Raw genomic sequence first — 22,126 nt, 5'->3', positions numbered from 1 at the left:
GCGGAAACCACTCCGGCGCGGGCCTAGCCCCTAAAGGTGCGGAGAATTCCGCACCTTTGGGGACGCCCGACACCGGAGTGGTTCTCGCCACTCCACAACGCCTGGACCCCCCGCCCCGCCGGGTAGAGGAGAATCCCGGCCATGGTCTGCTACCACTTTGTGGTTTTCTTGGGTACTGCCTCCCTCGCCTTGGGTCTCCTTGTCCTATTGATGCTTTACTCGACTGTTCTATTCCTTTTCTTAAGGTCTGCGCTCTCCACAACTTTACAGTTAATATTTATCAATGACTTTTAATATCTCACCAAATGTGGCTGAGGGTTAATCTATATATTGCCTTCTGATTACTTCATCAACAAATACCTCAAACAAGTATAAAATGATGTGACCTTAGTTTCAGACTAGTTTGGCACAACATTGTGGACGGAAGGGCCTGTACTGTGCTGTACAGTTCTATGTTTTTAAATTGGACTTCCTCTCATTTCCTTCTTAATCCCATTCTACCCTGGTATCTTGAAGATTTTCTTCTCCCAAGGTGCTAATTTTGCATCTGATTGGCTATTGTATCACTCCCATTTGGTCTGGTAATGTTGATGTTGATGCACCATCAATTGGACTCAAGTCGTAGAGAAGTTCCAAACAACAGGCTTTAATACGCTAGATGTGTGCCCGGCAGTGGTTGTACAGAGAAAGGCCGACTGCCAGCCGGTACGAATTCTTATACCCCACCTTGTAGGCGGAGCTACCAACCTCTCAGCTAATTGGCGGGGAGTCACACGACTAGCCACAGCCAATTGGCAGAGAGGCACATGACTTGCCTGGGCCAATTGGCAGCGAGTCTGCTGTACCAATGGCAGCTTGGTTCTAAGGTAATATGATCGCCCTAGTCATACTACCACAGATGTCCTGTGCAGGGTTACGTTTGAATTCAGGTGAGTACAGTATTAAATTGTATTCCATTTTTATAGATAGTGTAGCTTCTTCTCGCATGTCTCGTTTTGGCAGACCCCTACTGCAATTGTGGTCCCGATTCCTTTAGGATTTATTTCCGGCTACGACTTAAGGATTTTTTGGTATATAACAATCATTTGCCGGTTTTGGAAAAGGTTTTGAAATCTTCTGCATCTTTCTTTTCTTTTAAATGAGCCTAGCTGTCACATGGTATGGCACCAATTCTGAACCCAGAGAGCGAGTAGTGGGAGGGAGGGAGAGGGAGAAGTGGGAGGGGGGAGAGCGAGTAGTGGGGGGGAGAGAGAGGGAGAAGTGGGAGGGGGGGAGAGCGAGTAGTGGGAGGAGGGAGAGAGAGGGAGAAGTGGGAGGGGGGGAGAGCGAGAAGTGGGAGGGGGGAGAGCGAGTAGTGGGGGGGAGGGAGAGAGAGGGAGAAGTGGGGGGGAGCGAGTAGTGGGGGGGAGAGAGAGGGAGAAGTGGAGGGGGAGAGGGAGAAGTGGGAGGGGGGAGAGCGAGGAGTGGGGAGAGCGAGTAGTGGGGGAAAGAGCAAGTAGTGGGAGGGGGAGAAGTGGGAGGGGGAGAGTGAGTAGTGGGGGGGAGAGAGAGGGATAAGTGGGGGGGGGAGAGCGAATAGTGGGGGGGAGAGGGAGAAGTGGGAGGGGGGAGAGCGAGTAGTGGGAGGGGGAGAAGTGGGAGGGAGAGTGAGTAGTGGGAGGGGAAGAAGTGGGAGGGAGGGAGAGTGAGTAGTGGGGGGGAGAGAGAGGGAGAAGTGGTGGGGAGAGCGAGTAGTGGGAGGGGGGGAGAGTGAGTAGTGGTGGGGAGAGAGTGAGTAGTGGGGGGGGGAGAGAGGGAGAAGTGGGGAGAGAGAGAGAGAAGTGGGGGGGAGAGAGGGAGTGAGTGGAGTGGAACATGTCAGCCGCCCTGCATTGGCAGGACGGTCACGAGGACACGGCCGCTGGTTGCCTTGTGGCTGATGGCCACAGCCCACTGATGCACCGGTGAGGAGGATGTGTTGTTAACTGCCCGTTGGACGCAGAAAGTGACCAGGGGTTAGGCTGGCTGCGTGTCAGCAGCGCAACCAGGCCACCGGGACACACAGGTATCCCGTGGCAGGCGGCTGCCGAGGTGTCGACTCACCTCCGTCTAACATGTCATATCTCTGCCCCCCACCATCCTTCTGTAGGTGACAAGAATGTATTCTAACTGAACAGCTATGTTCAGCGCAGTGGTTGGGGCCGCAGCACTGCTGTTGGAGATCCAACAGCGTCCACAGCCACATCCCGCAGTGGATGCAGGGCCAGCTGCAGCAGCAGAGGGAATGGCCGCGGAGTGGCCCGTCGTCGAGCAGCATGGGGGGGGGGGGGGGGGGTGGGGGGGGGGGGGGGGGGGGTGGAGGAGGCATTGATGGTGGAGCCAGGGCGCCAGAGGCGACGAGCAAGGCCTAGGGTGTACCGTGGCCGGATCTCTTTCGAGACAATGCCGGATACCATCTGCAGGAGGAGACTCCGGTTGAGCAGAGAGACGGTGACACATATCTGTCACCTCGTGGCGCACCTCGCCCCACGTTGAACGGGAGGAGGACACGCGATCCCGGTTGCTGTCAAGGTGACGGTGGCACTTAACGTTTATGCAACCGGCTCCTTCCAGTCTCCGAGCGGGGACCTATCCGGGATCTCGCAGGCATCGGTGCACAGGTGCATCCGGGATGTGACCGGAGCCCTGTATGCCATCGCCGACCGCTACCTCACCTTTCCCGAGGACCGAGCAAGTCAAGAAGCACGAGCCCGTGGATTTGCCAACGTGGCCGGGATACCGATGGTACAGGGTGCTATCGATTGTGTTCACGTCCCCATGCACCCGCCTGCAGGCAACAGGGAAGTGTTCACAAACAGGAGGGGGACATACTCCATGAACAACCAGGTGGTATGCGACCCCCACATGAAGATCATGCACGTGTGCGCAAGGTTCCCTGGGAGTGTGCATGATGCGTACATTCTTGCACAGTCATTCATCCCTGATATGTTTGAGGGATTCCCCCCCCCCCCCAGCTGAGGGGCTGGTTGCTGGGCGACAGGGGTTATCCACTGAGGTCTTGGCTGATGACGCCCATACGGAGGCCTCAGACCAACGCAGAGACCCTTTACAATGAGGCCCATGCAGCAACCAGGGGTGTGGTGGAGCGCTGCTTCGGCCTGTTGAAAATGAGATTCAGGTGCCTGGACCGCTCCGGACGGGCCCTGCAGTACCAGCCTGAGAGAGTGGCTCGCATTGTCGTGGTCTGCTGTGCGCTGCACAACATCGTGATGCAGAGGGGAGATGCCCTGGTGGAGGAGTCGGAGGGAGAAGCCCGAAGCCACTGGCAGTGATGCCAACATGGAGATGGAGGAGGAGGAGGAGGAGGAGGTTGGTGGTGTGTCGGGCGCAGCACGCAGACACGACCTGGGTGCTGGTAATGTCCAGGTGGCTGCACGACGGCACCGGCGAGGACAGCGGGCACGTGACGCCTTGGTGGCAGCAAGATTCACGCACCGCGTGCGACGGCACCGCTGAACACTACCACTACCACCTGCATCGGCAGTCATGCAGACGGTCAGCACGCAACTGCCACCATCACCAGCCCCCCACCCCCCCGCACCCCCGCTCTGCGTCCACTGCTCCACTTCGAGATCACCCTTACCACTGCGGCACAATGGTATGGCACGACATTGATGGCTGTGTCAGCGGGTGTGATCAGTGCCATGTTGAATGATGACAGCCCGCTCTGCGATGAGCTGTGAGCTCAGAATCGTTCGACAAAGTCTGACCCATGGCAATAGCTGAACCATCCACCTCGGTGGTCGCTGAGTTCGTCAGGGACACTGAATCATGTGCCCGCGGGGGGTAGCTGTGGCAGGGGGTGGGGGGGGGGGGAAGGGACTGCACACACGGCACCGAAGTTTCACCTCTCGTCCACCCCAGCGACACTCAGTCACCATCACGATCCCCGTGGCAACTGAAAAATCACACAGTCTTACAAGTTAGGTGCAACAGTGTGTTTAATGGTGAATATTATAGATGCCCTAGCCCCTACAACTAAACTGTGCCCTTCACCCGTGCCAACTTACTCTGTGTCCCTCTTCATTGCCTTATGGACCCTACCACTACGTCTAAGTGAATCCCCAGTGTTCGGGCCGGAAAGTGGAGCTGAGTCCACAAAAGATCAGCCATGATCTAATTGAATGGCGGAGCAGGCTCGAGGGGCCAGATGGCCTACTCCTGCTCCTAGTTCTTATGTTCTTATGTTCTTATGATACAGCAGGAGTGGAGGCGGACTGCTGAGAATCACGCCCTACGACATGTCTCCCGTCGGCACTCGTTTCCTGGGGCGACCCGGCCTTGATGGGCCAGGCTGCTTCGCGGGTGTTTCGGATGACATGGTACCACCCTGCTCTGCCCGCTGCCCACCTGATGCACCAGGGATGGGACGGAGGGAGGCCGAACGTTCAGGGATGTCCCGTGATGGAGTTAATGGGATGGGCCCCATAACTCCTCCTCCCTCGGGGAGCCCGGTGACCACCGGGCCTCACTGTGGGACAGAGGTGCGAGCGGGGAGGTGCCCCGTCGCCCCACCAACACCTGGCGCTGCCAGTCCTGGAGGCCTGCAACCGTATCGACCAGGGTCCGAAGGTTCGTTGAGACGGAGTCCAAGGAGTGAGACATTCCCGCCAGGGACTGCGACCTCAACCTGTGAGTGCGCGATACCATCCAGCACGTGTGTCAGGCGGTCGATGCTCTCTGTGACTGACTGCTGGGACTGTGCCATGGCCTGCTGGGACTGTGCCATGGCCTGCTGGGACTGTGCCATGGCGTGCTGGGACTGGGCCATGGCCTGGTGAGACTCGGCCAGGGCCCGTAGCGCGCCGGCAATGTCATTTTGGCTCTGGCGCATTGCTGCCTGTGAGAGGGCAGCCCTCTCCAGGGCTGAGGATGACGTGTGCACATTAAGCCCAACGCTGTGCAGAACCTGACCCATGGCCGAAACCGTTTCACCCATTGCCTCGACCACGGACGGCACCCGTGCGGTGTTGGCCTGTGTGGCTGCCATGAGCGGCACCACTCCCTGCTCCTGGACGCAGTTTGACTCCTCTAACTGCATCTGCAGCTGCTGGAAGACAGCCCTCATCCCGTCATTGTGTCCCTGTGTTTCAAAATGCATAGGCTGTCCACGTGGGTCGAGTAAATCTAGGAACCCGGGAAACGTCAGGGAGCCAGCTTGTGCTGGGCCTGGGCTGCCCTCCGACCGTCCAGCCCCTCGGCTGCTCCGACCTCCACCTGCTGTACCGGCTCAGCTGTGTGGTGCACACCAGACCGTGACCCAGGAGCCTCATCACTTAATTGGCCAACCGAGGTGAGTGTCTCTGGGATGGTGGATGGTGTGGGAGACAGCAGTGCCGCAAGCCCTAGGTCCTCGTCTGTCATAAAACCAGCAATGTCCTCGCCCCAGTCATATCCGAGCGCAGGCTGCACGCGGCCCAAGTCTGGTTCTCCCTCAGGTGAATCTGTTGACTGTGTCGCCGTCCTGTGTGCGTCCTGCTCGACGGTCCCGGGTTGGGAGGATGGCACTCCTGGCTGACCACCTGCCACCCTCTGGCGTGCGGCCCTGGGTGCGGTGGTCGTCTGTGTGTGGCAGCAGACGTTCGTCAGCACGCCCTAGGGAATAGAATAATACGGGGTTAGTTAGACACGCTCGGCCGGGCGTAGGATGGTCCAGTGGGTGGAGTGTGAGGGGACAGAGGATGGGGGGCCCAGTGGGTAGAGTGTGTGGGCACAGAGGATGGGGGGTCCAGTGGGTAGAGTGTGAGGGGACAGAGGATGGGGGGTCCAGTGGGTAGAGTGTGAGGGGACAAAGGATGGGGGGTCCAGTGGGAAGAGTGTGAGGGGACAGAGGATGGGGGGTCCAGTGGGTAGAGTGTGAGGGGACAGAGGATGGGGGGTCCAGTGGGTAGAGTGTGAGGGGACAGAGGATGGGGGGCCCAGTGGGTAGAGTGTGAGGGGACAGAGGATGGGGGGTCCAGTGGGTAGAGTGTGAGGGGACAGAGGATGGGGGGCCCAGTGTGTAGAGTGTGAGGGCACAGAGGATGGGGGGTCCAGTGGGTAGAGTGTGAGGGGACAGAGGATGGGGGGTCCAGTGGGTAGAGTGTGAGGGGACAGAGGATGGGCTGGGAGGGGGGGGGGGGGGGGGGGGGAAGTTGTCATGCAGGGTTGTCTCACTTGGTTCTGCACCTCCAACTTCGCATTGCGCGACCTCCCGGATGCCAGATCCCCCAGCAAGGTCCAGTGCCCTCTGTTCAGACTGTCAGGGGGTGCAGAATGGGTGAACCCCCTCCGGTCCTGCTCCGCTCCCGGTTATTGTGAGCAGTCTTGTCCTGTTGAGGGGGGGGGGATCATCACAATTCGGCAGGGAACATCAGGGCATTCAGATATTGGCACAGATTGGGGGGAAAGTTGCAGCTACACCACGGCATCTCTCCAGAGGGTTGCAGCGCTCATGTGGGTCTGTGACAACTTTGTTAACCACCCTCCTCTCACTCTTGCCCCCCCTCCCCCTCCTTCTCGTGCCCGTGGGGGGAGGTGGGTGATGAGGGACATGGGGGGGAGGGGGGGATTCTTGTGACCCGGGGGCACCCTCTTGGCACTTACCCTGGCAGCCCTGGTGAGGTCGTGGAGCTTCTTCCGGCACTGCTCCCCAGACCGAGGGGTCTGTCCCACAGCACTCACTGCCATGCCCACGTCACGCCAGGCCCGTCGCACAACGCTGGCAGGGTGGCGATGCCCTCTTCTAGGGAAGATGATGCCCCTCCTTTGCTCCACCTCATCGAGGAGGGTCTCGAGGTCAGTCTCACTGAACCTCGGGGCGGCCCTCCGTGGCTCCGTCATTTTCACCCCCTCCCTTGTTGTCGTCGCTTGCGCCCTTTTACGATGCGGAGCGACGTCATTCGGGCGTCATTCGGGCATCGCGGGCTTTACTCATCATCCCCCCTGTGTTTCCCGCGGCCCCGCTCCGAGTCCATTTCCAGGGCCAGAATCCATCGGAAACGGGGCCGTTTCGCGCCGTCGTAAAACTCGGCCGAGTTCACGACGGCCTTCCCGATGCTGCCTTAGTTTCGCCCTTAGAATCGCGCCCTTAGTTTCTCTTCTGCCTTTCAGCTTCCTTTTCTCATTTTGAAATTTTGCTCAGCCTTTTGTGATCTGGGTACATCCTATGACTCTGTTTGATCAGGCCTCCAGTGGAGCTAATTTTAGGTGATCCCTTAGGTTTAGACAGATTTCTGACCGGTCAGACTGCAGTCTCTTTACTTTCTCAATGCTTTAAGATTCTAGGATATTTCTCCAGCTTCTTGGAGGTTATTGTTACGTTCTGGTGCTTGGCCAGTAGGAATCATATACAAGAGGATGTCCAGATCTTGACTCGTTAAATGTTTATTATTAAATAATTACGTGGGTTAGATAAACATGAGAGAAATTACTAACTATAATAAATTATCCCAAAGCTACTACAAATATGACTATCCACTGCGACGACTATCTCCAGACTCCCTGAGGTAGCAGTGTCTCATGGTTGTTTTCTACTGCCACTTGCTGGTTGGAGGTCGTATTCATTACTATTTCTATGATTGCTTGTGAATATTATCACTGTTATGGGCTCATCCTTTGCTACCACCATATTGTAAGGCTGCTTGTTCAGTGTCTCACTAAGAGGCTTGTGTGGTTGAACAAAGTGTTTATCGATAACACAAAACTATATGCATCTCCAGGATGTAGTGCTGATTCAGCACTGTTCCCATTCTGGCTTTCTCCTGGACTCTACTTAGTCCACTTGATCATGTGATTCCCTACATCATAATATGGGTGATACTTCTTCAGTCCCACACTCTTGCTATGCCAAACACCCTTAAACTACAGCTTTTTTCTTCCACCACCAATCATGTTCCCAAACTCCTCCAACCAATCTTAACCTCCAACTAATACATGGTCTTCTTCTTCCTCATTATGAGTAATATTATCTATTATACTGCTGCTCTTTCTCCGTCTTGTTCACAAGTCAATTTCCCTTCAGACTCCCTCCTTTTCTAACACTGATTTGCTACTCACCAATTGCTCTACGTTTCTCCTGCTAAATTTGTGTGGGAACATCTATTCAGATTCTCATTAGGTTTTATTTTAATGTAATTCATTGTAAAGTAATACTGCATTAATTATTGATCAGAATGAGACAAAGGCCAATTATTACAAAAACTAATAACGTTGCAATATAAATTTAAAGTTATATTTTGTGTCAGAAGAAAATTGTTCAGAATTCTGGTAACCATGATAACCTAGCAACAATTAGGTGAATTCAATCATAAATTAAATGAAAAGGTGAAAGAACCATAAATCGAATCTGACTTTCTTGTCATGCAATTCTTTAGTTGCCATGGTTTCCGTGTTATGTTCAGACAGTCTGATCCTTGAGTGTGTGCCTCTGGTAGCAGAGAGCTGGAATTTCATTGCAAATGGACTCCAAACTCCTTAGCAGTAGAATCATTTGTTACCTGACAGCCATTACAAAAAGATCAAATTTAAGACAGGCAGCTTACTGTACAGTAATTAAGTCTGTTTGAAAATGGCAAACACAAGGTAACAAAACCCAGACACCTTGTTTCACGAAAAGTATAATATAAATAAAATAAATATAATGAAAATTAAGTATGAAAATGAATTTTTGCCACCAAATGGCCAAATCGGAAATATCTGATACAATATCAGCAGAACAAAACGTTTCTTCCATGATTTTTTTCAGTATAGAGTAATAGTACTATGTAACAATGAAGTCTAGGTTTGAAAATATTTTTAGAATGTAAATATTTGAAGATTAAAAAAAAAAGAACACAAAATATGTAGATTGCAGTGTTTTCCTTGCTTTACCCGAAGAAGTCAGATAGAAGCACCAGTGTTTCGCCTCAGAAACATTATCTGTTGCACATACCTTGGTAGATTAAGTAAACTGGGTAATTTGCAACCATGCAAATCTGAGATTTGTTGGAAAGAACAGAATCAAAAGGCCAAATGGCCTATTCTTGTTAGTGTGTTTTTTTTTTCTCCTCGTAAGTGTTATCAGTACTTTAAATGCGCAAAGTATTTAATCTAATATTTCTAAATAAAAGTACCTCAACTTTATGTTACTAAAGTGAATGGAAGCCAATATTTGAAGAGCATGTCATATTGCAGCAGTGTCAACCTATCCTGACATTTCCACAAAGCACCCTTTTTGCTATTCTGAATGAAAATTATGTTGAATTGTGCTGTGGGTGTGCAACCACTAGGAATAGTTTAGAGACTGCCAAAATCATTTTACTTGGAACATGCAGGAAAAGCAAATTTTCTTCCCATCTGTCTGGGTGTCATTTTAAACTCTGATTCCAGATCTGATGGAACAAACCAGATTTTCACCGTCTTTTCTTACATTTTTATTTCTGTTTGATGAATTCACAGGAAATGTATCACTAAGATATAATCAAAAGACATTCATCACCCAAAGGTCTCATTTAGTTCTGGCCTTCCTTGCCTATTGCCACATCAACTTCCTTAATTAACTAAATAAGTAGCAAAAATTAAAGGAAACCGAGGTTCCTCAATTAAAATGTTGTTGGTATTTTTGGTCATATTTTATATTCAGATCACTTTTCAAGAACATTATTTTAAAGAGAAGTACCTAGAATAAAAAGAAGCGACCAATTATAGAATCATAGAATAGTATAGCAAGGAAGATGAATATTCAGCTAATGAGTGTTCATTGAATTCTACAACAAGCAAATCATTTAAGTTCATTTCATTTAAGTCCTTGGATAGAATAGAATAGAACAGTACAGCACAGAACAGGCCCTTCGGCCCTCGATGTTGTGCCGAGCAATGATCACCCTACTTAAACCCACGTAACCCGTATCCCAACAATCCCCCCATTAACCTTACACTACGGGCAATTTAGAATGGCCAATCCACCTAACCCGCACATCTTTGGACTGTGGGAGGAAACCGGAGCACCCGGAGGAAACCCACGCACACACAGGGAGGACGTGCAGACTCCACACAGACAGTGACCCAGCCGGGAATCGAACCTGGGACCCTGGAGCTGTGAAGCATTGATGCCAACCACCATGCTACCGTGAGGCCCCTCCTTCAGGTCTTCAGGTATTTACCCAATTCTCTTTTGAAAGCTACTAGTGAATCTGCTTCCACCACCCTATCAGGCATTGCATTCCAAATCCTAACCACTTTGTATCCAAAGATTTTCTGCATATTGCCTCTGGTTATTTTGCCACTGAACTTGAATGTGTGCCGTCAGCCATTAAAATTAGTTTCTCTTTATTTAGGCCCCACCCCGCTCAGGGCCAAATTTAGAGGCAGATCAAGTGGAAAAAAAACAATTGAAGTGTCATCGAATGGCACATCTGCGTCGCTCCTTGTGCCAGTGGGAATCACCCTGGTTTCAGCTGCCCCCAGAAATTTATCACCATCCTCCACCTGCTCCGCGATGACATGTAAGCTGTGATCCTGACCACCGGATCCGCCACAGACCCAATTCACATTTGGACTCTAATCAAGCAAGGCTGTGACATTGCACTGACGCTTTTGTCTGTCTACCTTGTTGCAATGCTCTATTTTGCCCTCAGAAAGCTCCCCACTGTAGTGGAGCTAAACTACAAAACAAACAGCAATCTGTTCCACCTCCACTGCCTGCAGGTCAGATACAAAGTTGTTCCATCCTATAAAACCATAATAAATAGGAACAGGAGTAGGCCATATAGCCCTTTGAGCCTACTCCGCCATTTAATAAGATTAAGGCAGGTCTAACATTCACCAGATCCACTTTCCTGCCTTATCTCTGTAGCCTTTAATTACCCTACTGACTAAAAACCTATCGATCTCAGCCTTGAAAATATACAAGGACTTCACAGCTTCCAGTGCTAAAAGAATTCCAAATATTTGCCACTCTTCCTCAGTTCCATTTTAAATGAACTCCCTGATGAGACCATCAATTCACAAGACACGTGCTTAAGATATGAACAGTGGTTTTAATCTACTTACAACAGAGCCAGCCTGTAACACGATGAACCCTGGAAGAACTGGTCGGCTGGCTCTGGGCATCGATCTATATACAGCAGTCCAGGGGGAGGAGCCATGGACGGAGCCAAGGGTGGAGCCCTGTACAAACACCTATGCATTCCCAGTGCTACTCCCCCTAGTGGTCGGGCAACGCAACTGCGCTTACAATAATATGGTATCATATATATTACAGTGTGAATTACATTCACCACACTCCCCTTATTCTGTGACTCCGTCCTCTGGTCCTACAGGTCTTACTCTCTCCCATGAGTGAAAACATCCTCCAAACATTTACCCTTTCTAAACCCCCTAAGAATCTTATATGTTTCAATTATATCACCTCTCATTCTTTTGAGCTCCAAGGAGTACAGACCCAACCTGTTTAATCTTTCCTCATATGTAGTCCCTCCACATGTGGGATCATGCTATTTGATCTCCTCTTTACTACCTCCAATGATAATATAGATTTCCTTAAATGAAGGGACCAAAACTGTATGCAGTATTCCAAATGTGGCCTCACTGGTATGTTGTACAGTGCAGCAGCACCTCTTTGCTTTTATTCTTCAGCCCGCTTGAAATCAAAGCCAGCATTCCATGTGACATCCCTATTACCTTCTGCACCTGTCTGCTAGCTTTCTGGGTTTCATAAACAAGGACCTCAAGGGCCTTTGTACAACAGCTTTCTGCAGTCTCTCTCCAGTTAAAAAATAATCTGTCTTCTTATTCTTTCTTCCAAAGTTAACAATCATATTTTCTCACATCAAATTTAATTTGCCAGTTTCCTGCCTACTCAACCTATCAATATCTCTCTGTAAACTATTTAATTCTCCTTACAATCTGTTTTTCTTCCTACCTTTGTATCATTCACAAATTTGATCACAGTACACTCTGTTCCTTCCTCCAGATCAATAATATATGTTGTGAATAGCTGTGGTCCAGCACTAATCCCTGTGGCACTTAACTGGTTACTGCCCCCCAACCTAAAAAAGACCCCCTTATCACTACTTGCTGCTTCCTGTTAGTTAGCCAATTCTTTCTCCACCTAACTATTATTCATATTTCTAACTGTCCCTTCCAAGCCTCTGTATACATTTTTGTATTTTTGGGGAAAAAGGCTTCTATTTATACAGCACTTTTCATTGCATGCCTTACAGTCGACTCAGTACTTTTTGGAATGCTGCCAATGTTTCATTGTACTAAGCACAGCAGCCAAAATGTTCACAGTAAACTCTCACAAACAGTAGTGTTATAATGACCAGGCCATCTCTCTGTGTGATGTTGATTGTGGGATAAATGTTCACCAAACAATGGGATCAATATTCACCGGGTCAGCACTTGTCTGCACTTTTCAATATAGTGCAATGGAACCTTTTACATCCATCAAAAAAGGCAACTTGAGCCTTGGTTTAACATCGCATCTGAAAAATGGCATCTCCCACAGTGCACCATTCCCGCAATACTGTGTCAACCGAGATGTTGTGCTCATGCTCTGGAGTGGGAGTTAGACCAATACAGAAAATGAATGCAAAACAGCAGCTGGAACTTGTCAGTAATAAAATAATGTTCTAGTTCCTGGACTTGGTTAAGTTTCACAGATTCAGGTATTAATGTGACAGTTATTTTGAATATGATGGTAAACCGTTTTCTCTCACTCATTCTCTGTTTTCACAAAATATAAACTATCTGTTACAGAACTTCAATAACAATACCACCGAGTCAAAGGTCTCGGTTTGCCACCTATTTTGATGTTGCAGTATTGCGCTGTCTACTGCAGCCCCACTGGTCCGAAGAAGGTATCCACTGGGCACTGATGTATTATTTACAAAGACTTCGACAGATTCTGGAGGAGAAGCCTGATCGACCCTCTGAACCTGAAATAACCCAATTACCCAGACCACGCAGTAGCTCCATGGTAGCTGCAGCTCCTTCACTGGTTAACACCCATAAAACACAGGTATGAAAAGATTAAATTTAGGTTGTTTCTTTACAATGATTTGCATTCACATCAAGGTTATTGTGTTACAAAGAGTAATTTTGTGAAATACAATGATACAAGAAATTTATATCACTGAGTTAAAAAGATAAAGAAATATTTCAATCTGTCAGGTTGTGGCAACATAATTACTGATTGAGCTTGAAGTAACTATGCACAAGAATAGCGATAGTTCATATACACACATTATGATTTACCACAATGCAACCAGTTAAAACATATCTCCTGTGCAGCGTGCAGTGCTAAATATTCTGGCCTTCCCATCGGCAGGATCTCCCCCTCTAGAGGCCCGATTGGCACGGGAGCACGACGACTGTGCTCGGGAGGGGATAGTCCCACGATCGGTGCCCACCGATCATCGGGCCAGCGTCCAAAACGGATGCATTCTTTCCCCTCCGCCGCCTGGCAAGATCAAGCCGCCACGTCTTGCCGGGCGGCTGAGGAGAAAGACGCCAACTGCGCATGCGCGGGTTGGCGTTGTCCAACTGCGCATGCGCGGCTGACATCATCGGCCGTGTCAGCCGCCATGACGCTTGACGTGTGGCCTTGATGACCGTCGTCAAGGCCGCGCCGCCGTAACGCACGGGGCCTCGCTCCTAGCCCCGCCCGGGGGGGGAGAATCAGCCCCGGAAGTGGCCGTGAAGGCTGCCGTGGGTCACTGTCTGTCCCATGGCAGCCTTTACGATTCTCCGCATTTGTGGAGAATCGCGCCCATAGATTTTTGTGAGGAACTGTGAGGAAAGATCCTTCACCCTAGGAGTGATGATTCTGACCAATGGGTATCTTTTATGTTGAATCTTTAATTTATACACAGAATTAACCACATTAACATCAAAGAAATAGCTTTACAATTAACAGTTAAACAGTTCTTAAATAAGAGGAAAAACTTACAAAAACTATCTACACCTGCCAATAATTCAAATTAAGCAACATGTTGCCATTCAAATGCCATTTATAAATAAGTTAGTAAAATGGGTTACTTGAAGACCTTTGGAGAGAGAGATCCTTTTTAAGAACAGATCCAGTACACATCTGTACTTTCAGAATCTTCTGCTCAACCTAACACCATTTGACAAAACTCCAGACTACAGACAGACCTGGCTCCTCTCATGAATTACATCAGCTGTATCTCATTGAGATGTCCCATCATGCGCTTAGCTAGGACTAAGTAAAAGCTCTCATAAATTATCTATTCTCCAGAAATCAAAACAATATCCCATGAGCCATTTCTCTGTAAACAGGAAGAGTTAAAATCAATCATTACCTTACCCTTTATGACTCATTAATTGCAGCTTTAGTAGTCACGCTACTGTATGTATTTTAAACCAGGGTTTTTAATAATGGGTAAAATTCTCCGTCTCGCGCTATTGGTAGTGGAGTTACCAATGAGGCAGAGAATCCAGTGTCATGAAGAAAATGCCGATCTGTTTCTGATGCTCGAGCACCGTTCTGGACATCGGGATTGAGGTTCATGCCCTGCGCTAGCAGAAGGATGCAAATAGCTCATTAACGCTAACCTGGCAGAAGGGCATCTGCGGGGAGCCGAGGAGGTGAGTAGCCATTTTCGCTCACAGGCAATGCGCCCGGAGAAACTGGGCTTGCTACTTCTGTGCTCGGAAGGGGGTGGGGGTGGCAACCAGGGGTGGGAGGTCCACCTTCTGCTGGGGTGGTCCACCATGGAGGGATCGGAGTTGGAGGGACAGGTTGCTGCACTGGAGGAGCAACCGCACGCAGATCCGCCATGCCAATCCCTGGATCGTATGTACCCACTCCGGGGGCAACCCTTGTCCCTACCTGTCTGCCCCACCAACCACCCATAATCTCCACTGTCCGCGGAGGCCCCTGGACGTGTGGGTGAAGGCTATTGCTAACAGGGAAATGGCACTTGTAGTTAAGTGAGCACTTCACAAAACCCACGTAGATTCAACGTGGGTGGGTGTGCCAGTTAGCATGTGGGAGTTATTGCCTCGCATCCGAAGCAGACCGTGATGCCTGGTCACTCTGCCTGAACACTGTGGGAGGCAATGTAACACTCATAGCAGCCAAAATCCGAACACCCAGGGAATGGGCCCCTGCCCTGGGGGCCTGTACCAGCCAAAAGGTGGGTGCGTGCAACGGGGAGGGGACCAGCGTCCGGTCCAGGTAACGTTATGTGCAGATGTTAAGGGTAGAGGGTCTGGGGTCCAGTGAGCGGGGGTACCCACTCCGGCCGAGTGTGCATTGGCAGGGTGCTCCAGCTGTTGGGGGGGGGAGGGGGGGGCGGATCAAAGGGGGAGATGGAGGGCCCCAGGGTGCTTGTCAGTCTCACAGCCTCTCCAATTCCTTGCAGATATTGAATGGTGTGGACAGTATCTTGGACCCCGCTGAACTATCCCTGGTAGTACTGCTGGCAGGCCAGGTGGCCATGTGCCGGAGACGGCGGCAGCAGCATCGACAAAGACTCGAGCCGGCATCCCGTGTGCCGGATCCCACCCCACACCCTGAGCGCCCATCAAGCCAAGGTGAGACCCAGAGGGGAAGGCCCGCGACAGCCCAAGGTGTACAAGCGTCTTTGGTCATTCGAGCTGATGATGGACAGCATGTGCCACAGAAGGCTCCACCTCAACGTGGAGATGGTGTGGCACCTGTGCTATGTCCTTACAGACGTGGCATCATGTGGAGGAGGAGAACATCCACTCTCTGTGGCCGTCAAGGTAACCGCAGCCCTGAACTTTTATGCCTTGGAATTCCTCCAGGGCTCAAATGGTGGACTATGTGGCATCTCTCAGGCTACAGTCCACAGGTGCATCCGACAGGTCACTGATGCTCTGTTTGCCCAGGCAGAAAACTATATAAACTTTGAAACGGACCAAGCAAACAGGATGCCTGGGCAGCAGGATTCTCCACCATAGCCAGCATGCCTCAGGTCCAGGGGCTGATAGATGGCACTCTTGTCGCCTTGCATGCACCAGGCCATCTAGGGTGCCCTACATTAACATGAAGGGGTTCCATTCTCTGAACATCCAGCTCATGTGCGACCACCACCTTAACATTATGCATGTGTGTGCCCGCTTCCCAAGGAGTGTACACGACAGTTACATCCTGGGGTAGTTAAACATTCCCAGCCTCTTCGGGACCCTCCCTCGGATGGCCGGCTGGCGCTTGGAGGTAAGGAGTATCCACTGAGGACCTGGCTAATGACGCCAGTAAAGAGGCCGGAGACCAGTGCGGAGGACCGTTACAATGTGGCTCATGTGCCCATTGAGCGATGCATTGGACTGCCAAAATGCACTTCCGATGCCATGTCCACTCTGGTGGTGCCCTGAAGTACACCCTTGGAAGTCTCCCACACTGTGGTGGTGTGCTGTGTGCCCCACAACCTGGCACAGCAGTGGGGCAATGTGCTGGAGGTGGGGGATGAGAAACATGTGGACACCTTCAAGGAGGATGAGGAGGAGGATGAGGATGAGGATGAGGAGGAAGTGCCAGACCAGCAGGGGATGGAGGACGATCCCAGGGACGAACCAGAGGAGTAGTGGAGGCTGCAGGACAGCCGGCAGCGGCGAGGGTCCGTCAATCCCAGAAGGCTAAGGAAGCGCTCATACTCGCACACTTCGCAAAGGACGTGACCCGATCCATCAACCCTACCCGTTCCACCCTCCCAGGGTTGCTGTTACACCAATCTAGGGTGTTCGAACTATGTCGGCACTGTGAGCGGATCACTGTCGAGGGCAGGGGGTGATGATAAGCCGCAGAGAACAGAGCATTGACTCCTTATTCTATGTCAAAGTCTGACCCCTGCCTGTCTGCTGATTGCTCGCTCCCACCCATCACCTGCATGCGGTGTGCCCAGGAGGCTGAGTTGGTAGGACACCCCTCATGCCCATGGAGAAGGGGCAATGGTTCGCAGCTTGGCCTGCATGGTGGAAGAGAGTGACAGAGGCATCTTATTGGTTATGGTGAAGGGTTTCTAATGTTTCACAAGTGCCCAACACTGTCCCATTCACCCGATGGTGCCACCTCATTCTCCCCACCACCACCACCTACCCACACCCCTCTCTCCATACTATTACCATGTGCCCTCAGTGATCCTCAATGTGCTTGTCCTTCCTTGCTCTGCCATTCCGTCTTGGTGTGTCACCAGGATGCACATTAGAGGTGGAGCCAGCCAGCTGCTTGCCATGTTCCGTGTCCTTCAATGCCCCTGGCAGGCGTCCTTTGAGGCTCTGGGGCAGGAAGGCTGATGCGCACTTGATGGTGGCACATGCACAGCCGTGCCATAGATACATACATAGATACATAAAAAATAGTGGCAGGAGGAGGCTATTTGGCCCTTCGCGCCTGTTCCGCCATTTATCGCGATCATGGCTGATCATCCATAGTCTAATCCTGCTTTCTCCCCATAGCCTTTGAACCCATTCTCCCCAAGTGCTATATCTAGCCGCCTCTTGAATATATTCAATGTTTGCGCATCAACTACTTCCTGTAGTAATGAATTCCACAGGCTCACCACTCTTTGGGTGAAGAAATGTCTCCTCATCTCTGTCCGAAATGGTTTACCCTGAATCCTCAGACTGTGACCCCTGTTTCTGGACACACCCATCATTGGTAACATCTTCCCTGATCTACCCTGTCTAGTGCTGTTAGAATTTTATAAGTCTCTATTAGATCCCCCCTCATTCTTCTGAAGTCCAGCGAGAACAATCCTCACCTAGTCAATCTCTCCTCAAATGACAGTCCCGCCATCCTTGGAATCAGTCTGGTAAACCTTTGCTGCAGTCCCTCGAGAGCAAGAACATCCTTCCTCAGAAAAGGATATCAAAATTGCATGCAATACTCCAAGTCTGGCCTCACCAAGGCACTGTACAATTGCAGCAACACATCCCTGCTTCTATACTTGAACCCCCTCGCAATGAAGACCAACAAAGAATTCCAACAGATTTGTCAAGCATGATTTCCCCTTCAGAATCCATACTGATTCTGACTGATCCTGCTACTTCTTCCTAAATGTTCCGCTATAAAGTCCTTGATAATGGATTCAAGAATTTCCCCACTACCGATGTTAGGCTTACTAGTCTATAATTCCCTGCTTTCGCGCTACCTCCCTTTTTGAATATTCGAGTGACATGAGCTACCCTCCAATCTGCAGGGACAGTTCCAGAGTCTATAGAATCCCTGAAGATGACCACCAATGCATCCACTATTTCCAGCACCACCTCCTTAAGCACTCTGAGATGCAGAATTTCAGGCCCTGGGGATTTATCCACCTTCAATCCCATCAATTTTCCCAGCACCATTTCTCTACTAGTGTTGCTCTCCTTCAGTTCTTCCCTCTCACTAAACCTTTCATTCTCCAACATTTCTGGTATCTTATTTGTGTCCTCCTTTGTGAAGACAAAACCAAATTCAATTGCTCAGCCATTTCTTTGTCCCTTATTATGCATTCACCTGTTTCTGTCTGTATGGGGCCTACATTTCTCTTTACTAATCTCTTTCTCTTCACATATCTATGGAAACTCATAGTGTCAGTCTCTATGTTCCCTGCAAGCTTACTTTCATAGAATCATAGAATTTACACTGCAGAAGGAGGCCATTCTGTCCATCGAGTTTGCACCGGCCCTCGGAAAGAGCACCCTACGTGAGCCTACATCTCCACCCTATCCCCTCACGTCCCGCCTATCCCCGTAACCCACCTAACCCAACGTTTTTGGACACTAACGGCAATTTAGCATAGCCAATCCACCTAACCTGCACATCTTTGGACTGTGGGAGGAAACCGGAGCACCCGGAGGAAACCCACGCAGACACGGGAGAACGTGCAGACTCCGCACAGACAGTGACCCAAGCCGGGAATCGAACCTGGGACCCTGGAGCTGTGAAGCAACTGTGCTAACCACTGTGCTACCGTACTACCCGTACTTTCACACTGTACTTTCCCCTTCTTAACAGTCTCGTCGTCATTCTTTGCTGAATTCTAAACTGCTCCTAATCCTCAGACCTATTATTTTTCTTGGCCAATCTGTATGCTTCTTCCTTGGATCAGACACTATTTCTAATTTTCTTTGTAAGCCATGGATTAGCCCTCTTACCCATTTTGCTTTTGTGCCAGATAGGAATGAACAGTTGCTGCAGTTCCCCCATGCGTTCCTTGAATGTTTGCTATTGCCTATCCACTGTCATCCCTTTAATAATTCTCCCCAATCTATCAAGGCAACTCATGCCTCATATCTTCATAGTTTCCTTTATTAAGTTTCAGCACTCTCGTCTCCGAATCAACTACTTCACTCTCCATCTTGATAAAAAAATTCTATTATGCTATGGTCGCTTATCCCCAAGGAGTCACACACAGCCAGATTGGCAATGATTCTCTTCTCATTACACAGTAACCGTCCAAGATGGCCTGCTCTCTCGTTGGTTCCTCCACATATTGGTCAAGAAAACCATCCCTTATACACTCCAAGAATTCCTCCTCTACAGCATTGTGGCTAATTTGATTTGCCCAATCTATGTAAAGATTAAAATCACCCATGATCACCGATATTCCCTTATTACATGCATCTCTAATTTTGTGTTCAGTACCATTCCCAACATCACCACTGCAGTTTGGGGGTCTATATATGCCACCCACTAATGTTTTTTGCCCCTTGGTATTTCTCAACTCTACCCATACAGATTCCACATTGTCAGAGCTAATATCCTTTCTCACTATTATGTTAATTTCCTCTTTAGCCAGCAGTGCCACGCAACCAACTTTTCTTTGATGCCTGTCCTTCCTAAATACTGAAAACCCTGGGACATTCAGTTCCCATCCCTGGTCACCCTGTTCTGGGTGCCGACTGCGAGATGCCGCGTTGTCAATGGGGCAAACGACCGGAAACTCGTGGCAGTTCCTGCTCGCTACCAAACTTAGAAGAACTTTGGAAGAATCGCACCCTTTATTAATCAAGAGGACTCTCAGTATTCTAATCTGGATACCAAAAGGCCCAAATTCAAGAATGGTACAGACAGTTATACTTTGAGATTAGATTCCAAGAAATTAGCATATACTAATCATTTTTTACTAGTTATTTATGTCCAATCATGACTATTCATTAAGGTTACATCATGCATAGTATATGAGAATAATTAACCAATCACACTGAAGGTCCGCATTTTTAATTAAACTATCCAATCGTTACGATGTTGTCTTGCAATTAGTGATACCAGTAGTCCGATATCTGGAGTGTAGCCATCAAATCAGCTTCCCCAGTAAAATGGTGGAACTGTAGGTTTTAAAATGGTTGCAGTCTGCTATCTAATAAGAACATAAGAACATAAGAACTAGGAGCAGGAGTAGGCCATCTGGCCCCTCGAGCCTGCTCCGCCATTCAATTAGATCATGGCTGATCTTTTGTGGACTCAGCTCCACTTTCCGGCCCGAACACCATAACCCTTAATCCCTTTATTCTTCAAAAAACTATCTATCTTTACCTTAAAAACATGTAATGAAGGAGCCTCAACTGCTTCACTGGGCAAGGAATTCCATAGATTCACAACCCTTTGGGTGAAGAAGTTCCTCCTAAACTCAGTCCTAAATCTACTTCCCCTTATTTTGAGGCTATGTCCCCTAGTTCTGCTGTCACCCGCCAGTGGAAACAACCTGCCCGCATCTATCCTATCTATTCCCTTCATAATTTTAAATGTTTCTATAAGATCCCCCCTCATCCTTCTAAATTCCAACGAGTACAGTCCCAGTCTACTCAACCTCTCCTCATAATCCAACCCCTTCAGCTCTGGGATTAACCTAGTGAATCTCCTCTGCACACCCTCCAGCGCCAGTACGACCTTTCTCAAGTAAGGAGACCAAAACTGAACACAATACTCCAGGTGTGGCCGCACTAACACCTTATACAATTGCAACATAACCTCCCTAGTCTTAAACTCCATCCCTCTAGCAATGAAGGACAAAATTCCATTTGCCTTCTTAATCACCTGTTGCACTTGTAAACCAACCTTCTGTGACTCATGCACTAGCACACCCAAGTCTCTCTGAACAGCGGCATGCTTTAATATTTTATCGTTTAAATAATAATCCCGTTTGCTGTTATTCCTACCAAAATGGATAACCTCACATTTGTCAACATTGTATTCCATCTGCCAGACCCTAGCCCATTCACTTAACCTATCCAAATCCCTCTGCAGACTTCCAGTAGCCTCTGCACTTTTCGCTTTACCGCTCATCTTAGTGTCATCTGCAAACTTGGACACATTGCCCTTGGTCCCCAACTCCAAATCATCTATGTAAATTGTGAACAATTGTGGGCCCAACACGGATCCCTGCGGGACACCACTAGCTACTGATTGCCAACCAGAGAAACACCCATTTATCCCAACTCTTTGCTTTCTATTAATTAACCAATCCTCTATCCATGCTACTACTTTACCCTTAATGCCATGCATCTTTATCTTATGCAGCAACCTTTTGTGTGGCACCTTGTCAAAGGCTTTCTGGAAATCCAGATATACCACATCCATCGGCTCCCCGTTATCTACTGCACTGGTAATGTCCTCAAAAAATTCCACTAAATTAGTTAGGCATGACCTGCCCTTTACGAACCCATGCTGTGTCTGCCCAATGGGACAATTTCTATCCAGATGCCTCGCAATTTCTTCCTTGATGATAGATTCCAGCATCTTCCCTACTACCGAAGTTAAGCTCACTGGCCTATAATTTCCTGCTTTCTGCCTACCTCCTTTTTTAAACAGTGGCGTCACGTTTGCTAATTTCCAATCCACCGGGACCACCCCAGAGTCTAGTGAATTTCGGTAAATTATCACTAGTGCATCTGCAATTTCCCTAGCCATCTCTTTTAGCACTCTGGGATGCATTCCATCAGGGCCAGGAGACTTGTCTACCTTTAGCCCCATTAGCTTGCCCATCACTCCTTCCTTAGTGATAACAATCCTCTCAAGGTCCTCACCTGTCATAGCCTCATTTCTATCAGTCGCTGGCATGTTATTTGTGTCTTCCACTGTGAAGACCGACCCAAAAAACCTGTTCAGTTCCTCAGCCATTTCCTCATCTCCCATTATTAAAACTCCCTTCTC

General features: G+C 49.4%; 1 protein-coding gene across 12 annotated transcripts in view; it reads left to right on the top strand.

The window, feature by feature from the left end:
- Positions 1–22,126, top strand: part of LOC119960968 (protein unc-80 homolog) — a 475,408-nt gene that overhangs the window by 89,213 nt on the left and 364,069 nt on the right. For 11 of the 12 annotated variants that reach the window (XM_038788541.1, XM_038788566.1, XM_038788560.1 and 8 more), the window contains exon 8: positions 12,760–13,021. In XM_038788541.1, coding sequence (XP_038644469.1) covers positions 12,760–13,021 — 262 coding nt within the window. Of the gene's footprint in view, positions 1–12,759; positions 13,022–15,370; positions 15,562–22,126 lie in introns of those variants that run through there. The other variant, XM_038788550.1, reaches the window with a different exon arrangement.

The sequence above is a fragment of the Scyliorhinus canicula genome, chromosome 2 (genome assembly GCF_902713615.1).
Source record: "Scyliorhinus canicula chromosome 2, sScyCan1.1, whole genome shotgun sequence".
In the NCBI taxonomy this organism is placed as follows: Eukaryota; Metazoa; Chordata; class Chondrichthyes; order Carcharhiniformes; family Scyliorhinidae; genus Scyliorhinus; species Scyliorhinus canicula.
The sequence above is the reverse complement of the archived record's forward strand: the minus strand, read 5'-3'. Positions and strand labels throughout refer to the sequence as shown.